The 14,518-nt window shown below is 43.4% G+C and overlaps 1 protein-coding gene across 4 annotated transcripts in view; it reads right to left on the bottom strand.

Moving 5' to 3' along the window:
• The window catches only part of L3mbtl3 (L3MBTL3, histone methyl-lysine binding protein), a 113,190-nt gene that overhangs the window by 10,965 nt on the left and 87,707 nt on the right, over nt 1-14,518 (bottom strand). For all 4 annotated transcript variants that reach the window (XM_023714280.1, XM_004630254.3, XM_023714281.1 and 1 more), the window contains one exon: nt 7,756-7,835. In XM_023714280.1, the coding sequence (XP_023570048.1) occupies nt 7,756-7,835 (80 nt within the window). The remainder of the gene's footprint in view (nt 1-7,755; nt 7,836-14,518) is intronic.

Below are 14,518 nucleotides of genomic sequence, written 5' to 3'. Positions count from 1 at the left end.
CCTGGAGCTGTGTTTAGATGGACAACACTCTACTGGCGCCTTCTCTGCGGCATGCTCCAGCTCACCTACACTGCTGCCCTTGCTGTCATTCATGTTCTCTTCGTTGCATGGTTTCTCTTGGTTGGAATACTAAGCAGTCAACTGGACGACACTGGAATTGTTTTCATTTACGTGACCAACAATGCTGCTGAAAACACGACTGCACACGCCTCTTTTGTAAACACATGCATGCACTCCTGTGCCACAAAGACTGAGGGGGAAAGCCTTGAGGTCCCAGCAACTGCGCACAGTAAGCTTCGGCGGATTCTGACAGTTCTCTAGAATCCCTGTGCAGCATACTCCGCCCTCAGCCTCCGAGCTTCATCGCTGTGTTCTCACAGACGCTGTGCAGGCCCTTAGTTTACGCATGATGTGGGTGCACAGTGATACGTGACGTGGTCACAACTGTTATCTGGTGACACCTGACACCTGAAAACTGCTTCCTATGTTTATGGTCCACATTAAGACTCTCTCTTGTGAAGTACACATGCATGTTTTATGTCAACTTTTTCCACTAGAATGTCTTATCTTATTCAGACTGATTAATTGATGTCACCTACATATATCCTGAATCAGAGTCCTTTGTTGGAATATATATTATAAATACCTCCCCTATTTTGTCTTCCTTTTTGCCCTCTTACTAGCATCTTTTGAAAAACAGAAGTTCTTAACTATGTTTAGCTTGTAACTTTCCTTTCCTGTTTTATGTCGCTCCTTGCTCCAAGTCACGAAGGGCACCTGGTCTAGCTCTCTCTGCATACCTTATGGCCTACCTCTTATACTTAAATCTATGATCTGTCTGAAATTCTTTTGCTACATACTTATGAAGGAAACATCAATATTAGTGCTTTTTCTGCCTCAATTTCTAACTGCTCAACCACAATTTCCTTCCCCACTGTAACACAGTGTAGGTCTCCATACAGACATTACTGTGAATTTCCCAGATTTTCTCTTTTTTTTAATCCTTTATTTATTTGATACATCAGTGGCACAGCATGTGGTTCCAGAGATTGATCTCTGAACCTTGTGCGCTTGCCAGGCAGGCACGTATGCCGCCAAGCTATCTCCCTAGCTCCAGATTTTCTCTTTTATCCCTCCCTCTCCACCTCAACTCACAGTTAACTGCTAACACGTATTAAGTGTCCCAATGTCTTGTGACACCAGATTCAAGACTATCTTGACTAGCCTCGCTCCCTTTCATTTTCATATATATTTTAAATTTTGGTGGTAAAATAAAAGCTGAAATTCTTTTTTTTTTTTTTTTTTTTGCGGAACTGGGAATTGAACTCAGGCCCTTGCGCTTGCTAGGCAACTGCTTATTCCACTGAGTCATCTCCCCAGCCCCAAAAGCTGAAATTCTGATTGGATTTCCCACTGAATATACATAAATTTGGTAAGAAGTGACATTACAATATGAAGTCTTTGATCCATGACTACTGTATCTCACTTCATTTCTGTGAGGATTCTCACAAGTGCATTTTAAATGTAGTACTAATGTTTTGTCATTTTTACTAAAAGTCTTACATAACTTTTGTTAACTTTTTATTCCTATGTGTCTGAAGTTTTCTGACACTGTTATAAATGGTAGATTTTTTAATAGTAATTCATTTCCTATTGTTGTCATAATTACCTAATAACTTTTCTTGTTTAAAAAAAGCTAATCTAAAATTTAAATCCCCCGGAATGCTGGCTATTGCCGCCTCATCTTCGTTCTGTCCCAGTGGGCTGCTACAGGACGGCTGCTCTCACCCCACAGGAAAGACTTCAGGGCTTCGGGCAACTTGCGAAGTCCTTAAGATCTCCCTTTCTACGTTTGACCAAACCAATCTCAAATTATGAGCTAAATGTCTAAACCTCCATGCCTGTTTTTATTCTTTTAAAATCATTCAGTGTTCAAGAATTTTTGTTATTTGTTTAGCAAAAGAGGAAGGAAGGTAGGGACAGGGTTCAGTGGCAAAGCATTGCCCAGCAGCTATGTGCAAGGCTCCCAGCACTTGTGCAAGCACATGCACACACATGTGCACACATACACACAATACAATTTGAAAGCATCCCTTTCAACTCCGATAGTCCCAGGAGCTCAGCATCTACGTATGCTCCACAAGGCAGGCTAGAAGGAAGAAGGTGCCTTCATTTGCATGCATGTGTATTTGAGTCATTGAATTACACAGGAAAGTGGCTCCAGCTTTTCTTCTCTAATGAAGTGATCTGGACTAAAATAAATCCAAGCAGACTTTGGCTCCAGTTGTTGGCTCAGGGTCACGAGGAAGGAAGGGACGGTCTGAAGGGACACAACAGCCCTGGAAAACTCAGATTTTCATCCCAGAAGACATTTCTGTCAGTGTCATTTTACTTATTACTACCTTCAAGCCATCTATCTACCTGCAGGAAAAGGTACTTTTAAGGAGTTTTCAACAGTGGCAAAGTTTCCTGAAGTCAATGCTTCAAGAATTTGGTCTTGACCAGGAATGTCTGGTCGAACTACTTTCTTTCTTGTTCCACTTGGTTTTCTCTGACTCATTCCCGATCCTCTAAGCCTGTGACAAAAGAGGCACCACAGCCTCCAAACGCCTCCCTTCGTGCCGGCATCACACAGAAGCGTGAAGGAACTGCGAACATGACAGGAAGCGGCGGTCCAGCCCCGCCGCACCCACACCACACTGTGACACGGGGCACCCAGGACATCCTGGGTCTTCTGCGTCCTCACAGCAAGCACAGGGCCCTCCTCAAGAGGGTGAGTTCTGGAGTAAGCCTGGTAAAGGGGTTCCAATCCCTTTTCTGTCACCAGTGACTTGGCTGAAGGTATGTAACAGTACTGCTGTAAGGATGACACGCTGGTTTCTGAATGCTTATCCTAGTTTCTGATATCTAGGAGCCACTTAGAGAAGAGTGAAATTACTTCTACCCTGAAAGAAAGGTAAATAATGGATTGTATACTAGATATAAAATGGCAAGAATAAAGATGAATCTTTAACCTTTGTACCCTAATCTGTAGATGGCTTTAAAATCAGCTTACTATGAAAGGGGAAAACAAAGATAGCAGAAATGAGATACATGTTAACTTATTTTTAAAAATGAGTTTACCAACCAATGACTATAAAAGGAAAACAGATACAATTAACTTCCAAGAAATTTAATCTCAGCCATGAAAGATGATTTTGAAAACCCTTTCAAGGTTAACAATCAAAACAACACAACAATTGCTGCAGACAACAAAAATGAAGCCAGATTCTTTTCAAGCGAAAATCTAGCCTATTACAAAATACCACTCAACCCTTTGTATATAGGAGCACCCACGAGAAAGATTGCTTGTAGGAAGGAAAACACAGGCATACCTTCTACAAGAATGCAAGAGACTGGAAGGCTGACTTACAGAAACCTTCATTAATGGGCCTCTCCACAGGAGTGGGAATGAGCTCTTCTTCCTTCCAGGTAGATGAGATGAAAGATGCCAGCAACAATTAAGTACAGCCTTGCAGGTCAAAGTCCTCAACATGGCAGAAGTCAGCCAAAAGGGGCTTATATTCACACATACTTATACTGAATTAAACTGAATTAACTGATGACACTAGAGGGGAAACGTCTTTTTAGAGAGAAGCTTCACCTTTGCAAAGCCATCTGCTCCAAGGCCCTACAGGAAACATTCTCAAGACCCTCCTGGGTCTTCGATCCTACCGGCCCTGGAAGGGAATTCCATGCGCCTGGGAGGCCACCACATCCTCTCTGGCAAGGGCTTTCTGTCGCCTTCCCAGTGGCCCAGCCAGCTGGCTCTGGAAGGCTGCGCTCCTCCCACTGAGAATGGAGCAGAGCAGACCCTGCTCATGCCCTCAGTGCCAGAGGGCTCGGCACATGCGCAGCTCCCTGGCCTTCGGGCTTCCATCTGAAAGCACTCTGCCCGGGCACAAGAGGGAGGAATAAACGGGTCGTGTTCTCCACAAAGGACACAGGGAGTGTTCTCTGGACTCAACAGCGATATAGTAGATGGTCACTGTGGGGGGCTTCTGGTGAAACGTCCCAGAAAGCACTGAAGAGGTGCCCTGATGTGCTGGCAGAAGTTTCCTGAAGTCACTAAGCCACAGGGGACACCACCTCTACAGAACAGAGAGCAAGCTCTGAAAAGGGAACGAGCCACTGTAGCAAAATGTAGAAAAATAAAACATACTCTTGTGAAACCTGTGCTAAATGCAGTGACCAGCAGACTGGAGAGAACAAGGGGTTAACTGGACTACTGCCACTGCAGAAACACGTCTATCGTATCAAACTGTATGTTATGAGAAGAATAAACTAGCTCCAGGTCGGCTGGTGACAGTCCCCGCCCCACCCCACAGCTGTGGCTTTGTGGGACCCAGAATCTGAGGGAACGCCTGGTGCAGCAGGGAACCGGCTCCAGCCCAGCTAAGCACACACTTCTGGAACGATCTTGTGAAGCCCTGCTCGCCTACTCTGATACTCTGATCGTCAACCCTTGACGTCAGCCCAAGAATAACAGGTATGACCAGTCAAAAAAGAGGGAAGTGGGCCACAATCAGTAATCTGAACTAGAGCTAACGGTAGCTTTCTAGAGCTAAAGAAGACCTAGGTTTTGAAAACCAACACTAGATGAATTAGTTTCTAGGCTAAAATTCTGAAAGAAGATTGAAGAGCTAGGTTTGTTTTTTTTTTTAAGCCAAAAGACTGGGTTCAATTTGGCTTGGCTAACCCAAGAAGTGTGAAATGGTTGTTTTCTCTTCTGCTTGATCTTCCTTAAATGAAAAAAAAAGAAAAGAAAAGAAAAAATCCACCAAGTCCAGCAACCAGAGGGCAGCAGGGGGTGCCGCGCAGCTGCTGGGCTCACCCTACGGAGTAAGATGCTCACTCTCCCACCTGCTGGACACTGAGGCCTGGGCCGCCTCCTGTTCCAGGAATTGCCCAGGCCTCCCCTGCCAAGGCTGTGCACCCAACCCAGCCAACACCCGCAGACAGGCAATTACAAGGCAGAGAGGCCGAATTCCCAAGCCTGAACTCGGGCCCACCCCAGAGCAGCTTGTGGCCTGCGGTGGCCCCTGCCGAGGCTGCGTCTCACCTCATCACTTCATCCCCCCAGCCCTGTTCCTCACTCATCCCTGCTGCGGTGTCCAGGAATGCCCACCATGCCTGCCCCAGGACGCTGTGCCTGCGCTCAGGGAGCCCAGGCTCAGGCGAGCTGTCACAGCTCTGCCACGCCCCAAGAGGCAGGAGGATACCACCAACTTGTGTTTGAGCCACCCTGATGTCACTGTCACCAAGGACTGCAAACCCTCAAACACCAGGACCTAGCTGAGGACTAAGGGCCCCTAGGGTTCCTTCAGGTGCCCACGACCACACCACTAGGTGGGAAGCCAAGGAAGGGAAACTCATATCTCTCCCCTGCAAAGCGATTCTGCAAAGAATGCATTTATTTCAAAAAAGAAAAGGAAATCTAGGACCCGAGAGATGGTTCAGTGGCAAAAGTGTCTTCCTGGCAAACACCATGTCCTCAGTTTGAGCCCCAGTACAGAAAAGACAAAAAAAAAAAAAAAAAAAAGGAAATCTAAAGCTAAGCAAAAGAAAGAGAGAAAGAAAGAAAAATAAAGCTAAGCAAGACAGTATGTGAAGTCCAGGGAACAATGATTTCACTACAGATGAGGTTAATTTTATGGAACAATCTCATTAAAACACTTAAAAAATATGAAAAAGAAGAAAAGTTATCAAATTAATGTTAGGAAGCTAAAACTGGATGAGATAATAAAGAAAAAATTCATATGCCAACTTCACTTAAAACCATATGTGCAGTTTCCAAATCAACTTATTTTATGAGGCTTCCTTTCACCAATAAAAGGTAAGACAGTAACTAAAATATAGATATTCAGCTACAGGCTTTACAAATAAAAATAAAATACACAGAAAATCCACAAAATTAAGAACTATATATGAATTCTAGTAATTTCTTTGTAAAGAATTACAAAACAAAGCTGAGATAACTCAAATTAAGAAAAATAGAAAAAACTATTAGAAATGATTATGTAATCAAATGTTAAATATGAAATTCTCCATTAGATGATTTTCAAGAAAAAAAAATCAAAATTGGTTTAGCAAATAAAAATTTAAATAGATCGCTAAATCAAAACAAAGTACTATTAAATTACTATTCCCTCAAACAGTTCCAAGGGGACTGGAGAGATGGCTCAGTGGTCTAAAGCACCTATTTGGAACAAGCTTGGAAAAGCACAGGGACTGCGGTTCGATCCCCCAGCACCACATGCCAGCCAGCCACGCCCCCTGGTGGACTGAGCTGCCCCCACACACACAATAAATAAATGTAAAAAAAAAAAAAAAAAAAAAACTAGTCCCAAGCCTAGACACTTCATTCTGACTCGCTTGGGCCTTCAGTGATTGCACGTCGATGTGCAGTTCCAGGGTACTACAACTAATGCTGTAGACACCTGAGCCACAGAGGCATACAGTCCTCAGGATAACCCAACAATGGCCACCAGGACCACGTGGACTTTCCACAGGAGAAAACCGAGGCACGACTGCACAGGCTGCACACCGCAGAGCTGAGACCGGAAGGAAGATCATGACCCCGCCTACCCCTGTGAGCCTACGCTCACAACAAGGGCTGGAGCCCTGATAGCTAGCTACACTTTTGTAATCAAACATGTTTCCCCTTTTACAATGATCATCTACTGCCTGGCTGGCACTCTGTCTGCCCTCATCATGGAAGATTTACACCATCACCCTCCTGCTGACAGACACGAACAGATGGAAGCACCCAGTGTTTAGTAACACGGCTGGGATCACGCAGCTGGGATGGATTAAACCCCCACTGCCTGCAGGTCCACACCCAGTGCCACACTGAACACCCTGAAACCTGAGTGCGAAGATAGCACTCAACGTAACTTTTAGACGAATCATGAACTGCTCTATGACAGTCAGACACAGAAAGCAGGGTACCAAGGATGGAACAGGCCACTGCAGGCAAGAAGTCCTTGTGTGTTGTTCTCAAATCCTCTTAATAATCGATACACATGCAAAGCCTTCAGGGACCATCCTTGAGCTGATAACTAGATGGACATCTTCTTATAAGAGATAAATAATTATATGATTATGCTTGAATTATAAATACAATCTACATTATGACTAACCATCAGTATCCTCACTGCTTAGTTAAGTCAGTTTTGTTAAACAATGTCAGGAGACAAATTAGTTCCTCCAGGACAATTTGCAACATTTGTTCAAATGATTCTCCTTTCATTCTGTGGTATAAAGACCATATTTTGTTTGGATTTCAGAGTACATCTGGAATTGGACAGTTCTAACTACATGATGCACAGGACAGCAGCAGCACTAAAGAAACGGCCTAACAGGAGCCAAAGAGCAGGTCTTACCAAACGTCACACAACACTGTCCTGCCGGACGAACGATACTCTTAACCACGATGCAGGTAAATCTGTACCACCCTGAGTTACATACTGTATTTATCCTAACAGTAAAATTGTATTGCCTGCTGTAAGAAATAAGCCAAGCAAGCGAGACTTATCTGTAATGTAAGTGTGATGGCTGTGTCCCAATTACGTTTTTCTTTTGCTTATTTATTTAGCAGTGCTAGAGACTGAACCCAGGGCCTAGGCGAGCACTCCACCACTGAGTTCCATCCCTTTGGGCAAGATTACTGGGCACTAGGGTTAGTATCCATCAGTAAGGAGCAGGTCATGGTACCTCTGGCTTCTTGCGGTGGCCTCTTTTCACCTTCTGTCCTCTCTTCAAGGTCTTCTTTGGCAGCATCAGTATGCTGGTCTCTGAGAAAAACAGGTGTTTTGGGATTCAGTTAGAGAAGCATATAAATACAACAGTTCAACCTGCATCTCAACAACTGTTTTGTTAATTTAAAACAAACAGTACCACTAAAATGCTAGAAAGACCTGCAGATCCTTTAATCGCTAGAAAGCAATTAATATTAATAGCATCCATAAGTGTCTACTTTCTGTCAATTTTTAATTACTATTAAGAAGATTTTAAAGCTAAGAATAATACTAAGATGAGCTTGTTTGAAAAAATACAACTAATGAATAATTCAACTGTTACATGGGGCATGAATCCATGAGAAATATTATTTTTTCTCTTTGACAAACTTCATCTTAAAGAAAGAAAAATATTTTCAAAGCCTCCACTAAAACTCAGTGACTTCATACTCTCAGCTCTGGGATTGGCGCTGAACTTGAGACCAGCCCATGGGACTCAGTCCAGTCCACAGGCTGAAGCAATTCTACTTCTTGTTGACCTGTAATGACCTAATACTAACCTAAACATGTGAGAGATCTTCTAAAATTGACTGGATTTATTAAAATCTTAATTCTGAACTTTGTCCTTTAAGCCAGGGACAAAAGTGGCATTTTAACATTAGAGGAAGGGATGCATACACATAACCGCAGCTCTCTGAGATAGAAGGGTCATAAATTCAAGAGCCCAGCCTAGGCAACTTAACAACCTAGAATTGGACAATCTAGAATCTGATAACTAGATGGACAAAACCCTTCTCAAAGAGATAGGAAGAGAGAGAGAGAGAGAGAGAGAGAGAGAGAGAGAGAGAGAGAGAGAGAGAGAGATTGACTGTAGAGATTTAAGATTTTTCAGCTGAACGTATTCCATTCTCAGCATTCAAAATATTCAAAATAAACTTTAGATTGCAATTTTCTCTAAGATACGGTACCACTGTGGTGCTTTATGATATTCTGCCCCAAATCATGCTTTTATGTTTAAGAACAAGAAAAATAAATCTAAAGCAAAATGTTCTAACAAAATATAAAAGCTGTATAGTTTTAATTACAAAGGCTTGGGCTTTTTCTCCACACGAAATTTGAATAATGTAACACTATGACACCAACACAGTGCACATGCAGAAATACAACTTTTTAACAGAGATCATTTCCAACCACAAATGTGAAATTTCATGTGAACCTGAGCTTCTGGCTGAGTGTACTAGAAACAAATCACCGTAATTGCTGAAGATTATCTGTTCATTTGAGAATGATGAAGAATCAGTTATTATGCAATGAAGGGTTTTCTAAGAAATTCAGAAGGTACCGAAGCAGGATTTTAATGGCTCTGTTTCATTTAGAGTACCCCTCGCATTTTCAGTTTAATATGAAATCACTGACTACAGACAGTCAATGACTTACTTCATAAAAGGCCAGGTGTGGTGGTGCACACCTGTAATCCCAGCAGTCGGGAGGCTGACGCAGAAGGATTGTGAGTTCAAGACCAGCCTGGGCTACAAAGTGAGCTCAAGGCCAGCCTAAACTGCACAGCCGTGAGCCCATCTCAAATACACACACACACACACACACACACACACACACACACTCCACAGAAGGTAGGAGATAAGAGCTTTGATAAAAGCAAAGGCAAGACTACCACTGATAACTAGACCAAGGTCATTAGTTGCGATGTTAACAGGTTTTGTTTTCTCTGGAGAAAGTACTAAAGTCATACTAATTACAATTTGTTGAAATCAGCTTATTGTGTGCTAAAATTAACTCTTGAACTTCCAAACCTGTCTTATAGTAAATTGTAAATGTTAATTGGATTAGCAACTATGGTTAAATTTTTAACATTTTTACAGTAAAAAAACTCACTGCCATCAATTCCCCCCCTAAGTATCCCCCTGACTTTGGGGCCACAGAGACAGCTCAGTGATCTAAGCACCTGCTTATCAGGCATGTGCAAGGACCCATGTTGGATTCCCAGCACCACATGTGGTGCCAGCCCCCTGCGATCCCACACGCCTGTAACCCCAGCGCTGGAGAGGCTCAACCAGGAGGATCACTAAGAGTCTGAGCTGCACAGCGAGATCCTGTACCAAAAAAAAAAAAAAAAAGTGAGCAAGTAGTATTCTGAAAATTAATGGCAGTGTATCATTTTCTATAATTTTTTAAATTCAAAAACACTGTATTTTTAATCAGCTGTTGTAATATTCTTCAAACTCACAAATTCTATACCAGTCAGCACTATGGCCAATGGAAAGAGCTGCTTGTGAGTAGCTAATTATTAATATTTATTAGGAGCAATTATATATTGCTGAGACATAACTAAAATTTAGTGTCTCAGAATAATAATTTAAAAAACCTCCAATGAATTACTGTGGCTTTCTACGACTTTGATGAATGACTTTTTTTTTTAAGTGAAGAACAATGTGAAATAAAAGGCTAAAATTAGCTGTTTTGTGTTTATGTTTGTATAAGTACCCACTGATGACCAGCAGTTACCATTAGTGGTTTTAACAAGTCATATTATTCCTTAAAGTAAGTTGTTTGTTATAATAAAAAGACATACGACTTAAACAACATAAAAAAATTATTTTTATACTGTTATGTCCAAACGGAATGCCATTTGGTTATTCTCTGACTTGTAAGCCAAGAACCATGTTCTATCCAGGAGAGAAGAGAGCCAGAAAAAGAAAATGGAGCCCCCAGCCCCGTTTCTTAATGACCAGGTCTGCCAAAATCAACTCCAAAAAGATGGAAAACGGGAGCTCTGTGCTCGAACAAATGCTGCTTTATTGAAGCATGGTCAGCATCCACTTTTCTCATTTTAACTCATGACATTTCTTGCAAGTGGGCTCGCGTGAACCTGGCGCACGCAGACACGCAGTTATCCTTACCACGCAAGTCCAGCGGAGGACTCCACAGGAAAGGCTAATCGCGTGTGCGAAGGGACTCTCAAATTCTTTGAAATGCAGTGAGTGACAGGGGGCCCGTGTTCCACAAGGTGTTTCTTCAGCCACAGTGGGGAGGGCAGGGGTCAGTCTGTAGCCTCTCACCACAGGCGCTGGGACAGAGGGGAGGACGCAGCAGCATGCTGCCTGAGCGCCCGACACGTGGAGGTTGGCAACATTAGTAAAAAGGGTCAGTACTCATGAGGACATACCATGGGCTGGCATGCCTGGGCTCTCAGCACCAGTATCTATACCAGTCCGTGCAGCAGGGCTATTTATTACAACCACTGAAACAGAGAGAAGCCCCACTTGATAGTGCTTTATAGAACGAGGTCTCCGGACACCGAAATCCATAATTAGATTCAATTACTCTTTCATTTTCACACTTGTGTTTCTCCGGAATAAAGAACATGGCCTTGCTCTACGGAATTAAAAGGAACATGCCTTCTTATGCCATCATCTTATTTTCAATTATCCTTCCCTGATAAGGTCAGGAATGAAAAGTAACTCTATAGCCTCATTTGTCTTATATTTTATTATAAAAGTTGCTTTCTCAGTTGGACAAGCATTTGTTTTCTTTCTTTAGGGTTAAAATTTTCATTACCCTAATTCTGCTTGCATATGTACTGTGATGGGATTTCTGCGCACAAAAATGAAATCTCTGCTCTAGAATTTAAATGTCCTAAGCAAAAACTTATCCCAGCTATAATCGCTTTCCATTACAGATTATATAAGCAGGATGAGGAAAAGCACAGGGTGGGGGAAGAGATCCAGTTAGGCATGTATGCAGGAAGGCGTGGACAACTGTACTGCTGATCTCTGCCGGTCTGCAGAGGGGAGCACTTGATGCGTAAGTATTTTTTCTCTTGTTCTTTTTAATTTCTTAAAACTTTTTAAAATCAATTTTGTGTGCTTAGATCAGGTAATCTGAACAAGTAATTGGAAGACAACATTATGTAATACAGCAACCACTGTGGAATTTCTATTGTTTTGATTGGCAAAGTTTTGAATTGTTTCTAATTTTTTTTCTACTCCCTTTAGATAGTTAAAAAAAAAAAATTACTATGCCAGAATATGAACCGTCTGGGGTGATATCATGCTCTAAGCATAACGTAAGAGATGCTCCTGGACAGATTTCTAAGAAATGAACGCAAATGTTTTATGCTCTCTTTTAATATTCTAGTGCTGCTCCACACAACGCTGACTAGCTCACAACTCACTTCGCGCCACAGGCGACAAGATCCTCTGGGGGCGCACAGGCTGCTGGGGGGGAAGTAGCCTAGCCCCCGGCTAGCTACAGGGTCCCACCAGGAAGCAACCCTGCCTCAGAGCTCAGCTCTGCCACCCGCTGTTTCTACATGACCCTCAGCAGCGAGTTGCTCAGCTCGGCACCCTCTCAAGTGTGTTGTCTATAAAATGGGGATGTTCAATCCTCGCGGGGTGTTCTGAGGACAACACGCGGACGCTGCTCAGCACAGCACCAGGCGGCGCGCAGGGCCTGAAACACGCAGCCACTGTTCCACCAATTCCTTACGTGCCAGGATCAAGTCATCTGCTCATGGCCTCTCTCCTTAGCTTCTTTACTCAGTGTCAGAACGGCTTGCAGAGCAGAGCACCCAGCTCAACCCCTGAGAGGATGTGGGCCTGTAACCATACGCGGTTCTGCTGCGGGAGGGGGCTGTGACACGGCACCTCCGCCACCTGAGGGATCGTGAGGGCTACACGAGCCAGCCCAGGGAAAGGCACCCAGAATACAGCAAACCACCTTGGGAGTTTTAGGATTTTTCAAGATCCATGATGTCAAAGGAATCTATTTGACACACAAGCTTAAATATCATATGGTTCCTCACAGGTGAGAAACCCAAAGTATAAGTAAATAAAAGAGCAAAGTACCCTGTAGGCTTGTAAGTAACGCAGTGGCTCCCACTCCGACGGAGAGGGCCCTCTCTGGGAGTCGGTGTTCTTCTCTTCTGGAATTAGGTGTCACATTTGAGATGTCTTCCTGTCTGTCCCTAATCACACCTTATGGTAAATACTAGGGAAACAGGTACAAGAAGAGCAAACGCCTGGGAAGGGGACGGCACTTGAAAGCACACAGCCAGTATATTTCCTCAAGTTGTTTATTTTCCATTTAAAAACAATCCCTACCCAATTATGTTCCAACTGGCCACATTCTGCTGAAAACAATATTGAGCTAAGTATAAAACAGAACATTATTTTGTCTCAATTCAGGGCTGGGATGATTTGATTAATTTTAGTCAGCTTTCTAAATCCAACAGGAAAGAAAGCAGTGCAATATGAAATGTAAATAAAAGATGCTGGGCAGCTAGGGAGGCGGGGGCTGCACCGTCACCGCCAGCCCAGCGCCAGAGAAGTGGCTGTTTCGGCCACAGCTCAGGTGCAAAGAGTATGCCACTGCAAGGCGCTGGGCTGTCACAGGCTCAAAAAGGAATGGGCCGAGGGACCACGACTGGACCTTTGAAGCCGTGACCAGAGGTGAAGCCTTTCTCCCTTCCTCTAAGCAGAAGTGGACTGTGCCATGTATTTTCCAGTGATGGGAAGCTGCCTAAGCCAGACTCTTCTCTTTCCAAGTGGCCCACGCTAGTCTCACAGGGTCTCCATGAGGACTGGAATGGACCAGCCCACCCAGTCACAGAGAACTCTAGGGTACAAAATGGAGGTTTTCCCATCTTAATGTTACAGGTCTGTTTCTTTGCATTCCCAAGTTACCTCCAGGATTTGTTGTTGCTGTTATTGTTAATTCTTGGAGTGAGGTCATTCATGGGCAAATGATCAAAGAGATCATAGAGAATCGTAGAGACCGCACTTTGCAGGTGGTTTTAACCATTGCCAAATGCCTCCCATACGGGAAAAAGCTTAAAAGCTTCAGGACAAGCAAGCTGTGGCACTTGATGGGATTCAGTAAGAATACAAAAGAAACCAGAAGAACAGAAGTCTGTCTCTGGTTAGCATCTGAATAAGAAATTTAAAAATTAAATTTCTTCTGATACTGAAATGATTTTTACTGACTCTTGTTTTCATAACTGTGGCCCAGAAGAGATAACTATAGTTTAGTTCTTAACTAATGACTAAAAATAAAGCATTTTAATTAATAGGCCAATTCACTTACAATAGCATAAGGAACATACACTAGTAAAGAAACATGCTAACAGGAATAAAATGAGTACTACTCAAGACACTAAGTAGAAACTCTCCAGAAAAAGCCACTCTGAAATTAACCAATCCATCCTCTTAAGAAGTGAGAAGTTGTACCTAACACAGTGAGACCTGAAGGCAAAGTTGATACATAGTAAGAACAGTGAGACTGCGGGACGTTTCCCCTGCTGTGAGGAGAGAACAGATGCTCCTGCTTCTCTGCATCAGGCGGGAGAATCTCCTGAGCAGGGATTAGTGATATTTGGGGAGACAAAGGCAGCTCCCACTGCACTACTGTTTCCACAGCCTCCCAGGCACCTACAACAACACTCAGCTGCCCCTTGCACTCTGAGTGGCCGCCGTGCTGTCACAGTGGCTGGGACCAGAACTGTGAGTGCTTTCATTAACGCTGAGCTTCCCTGGAGCACACAACCAACTGCACAGCTTACACGCAGACTCCCAAGAGTTGGGCTATTTCAGAACTTTCACAGCTCCTAATTCTTACCAGGCAGCCCATCAACACAGCAGGAATGATCGCTGAGGGGCTGAAATGACTTTCTCCTATCTTCGACACCAAGCCCTCAGGACCAGAAAACCTCAAGAGGCAAAACC

The sequence above is a fragment of the Octodon degus genome, unplaced genomic scaffold, assembly GCF_000260255.1.
Source record: "Octodon degus isolate 3935 unplaced genomic scaffold, OctDeg1.0 scaffold00034, whole genome shotgun sequence".
In the NCBI taxonomy this organism is placed as follows: Eukaryota; Metazoa; Chordata; class Mammalia; order Rodentia; family Octodontidae; genus Octodon; species Octodon degus.
This window is presented reverse-complemented; position numbering and strand designations above follow the sequence as displayed.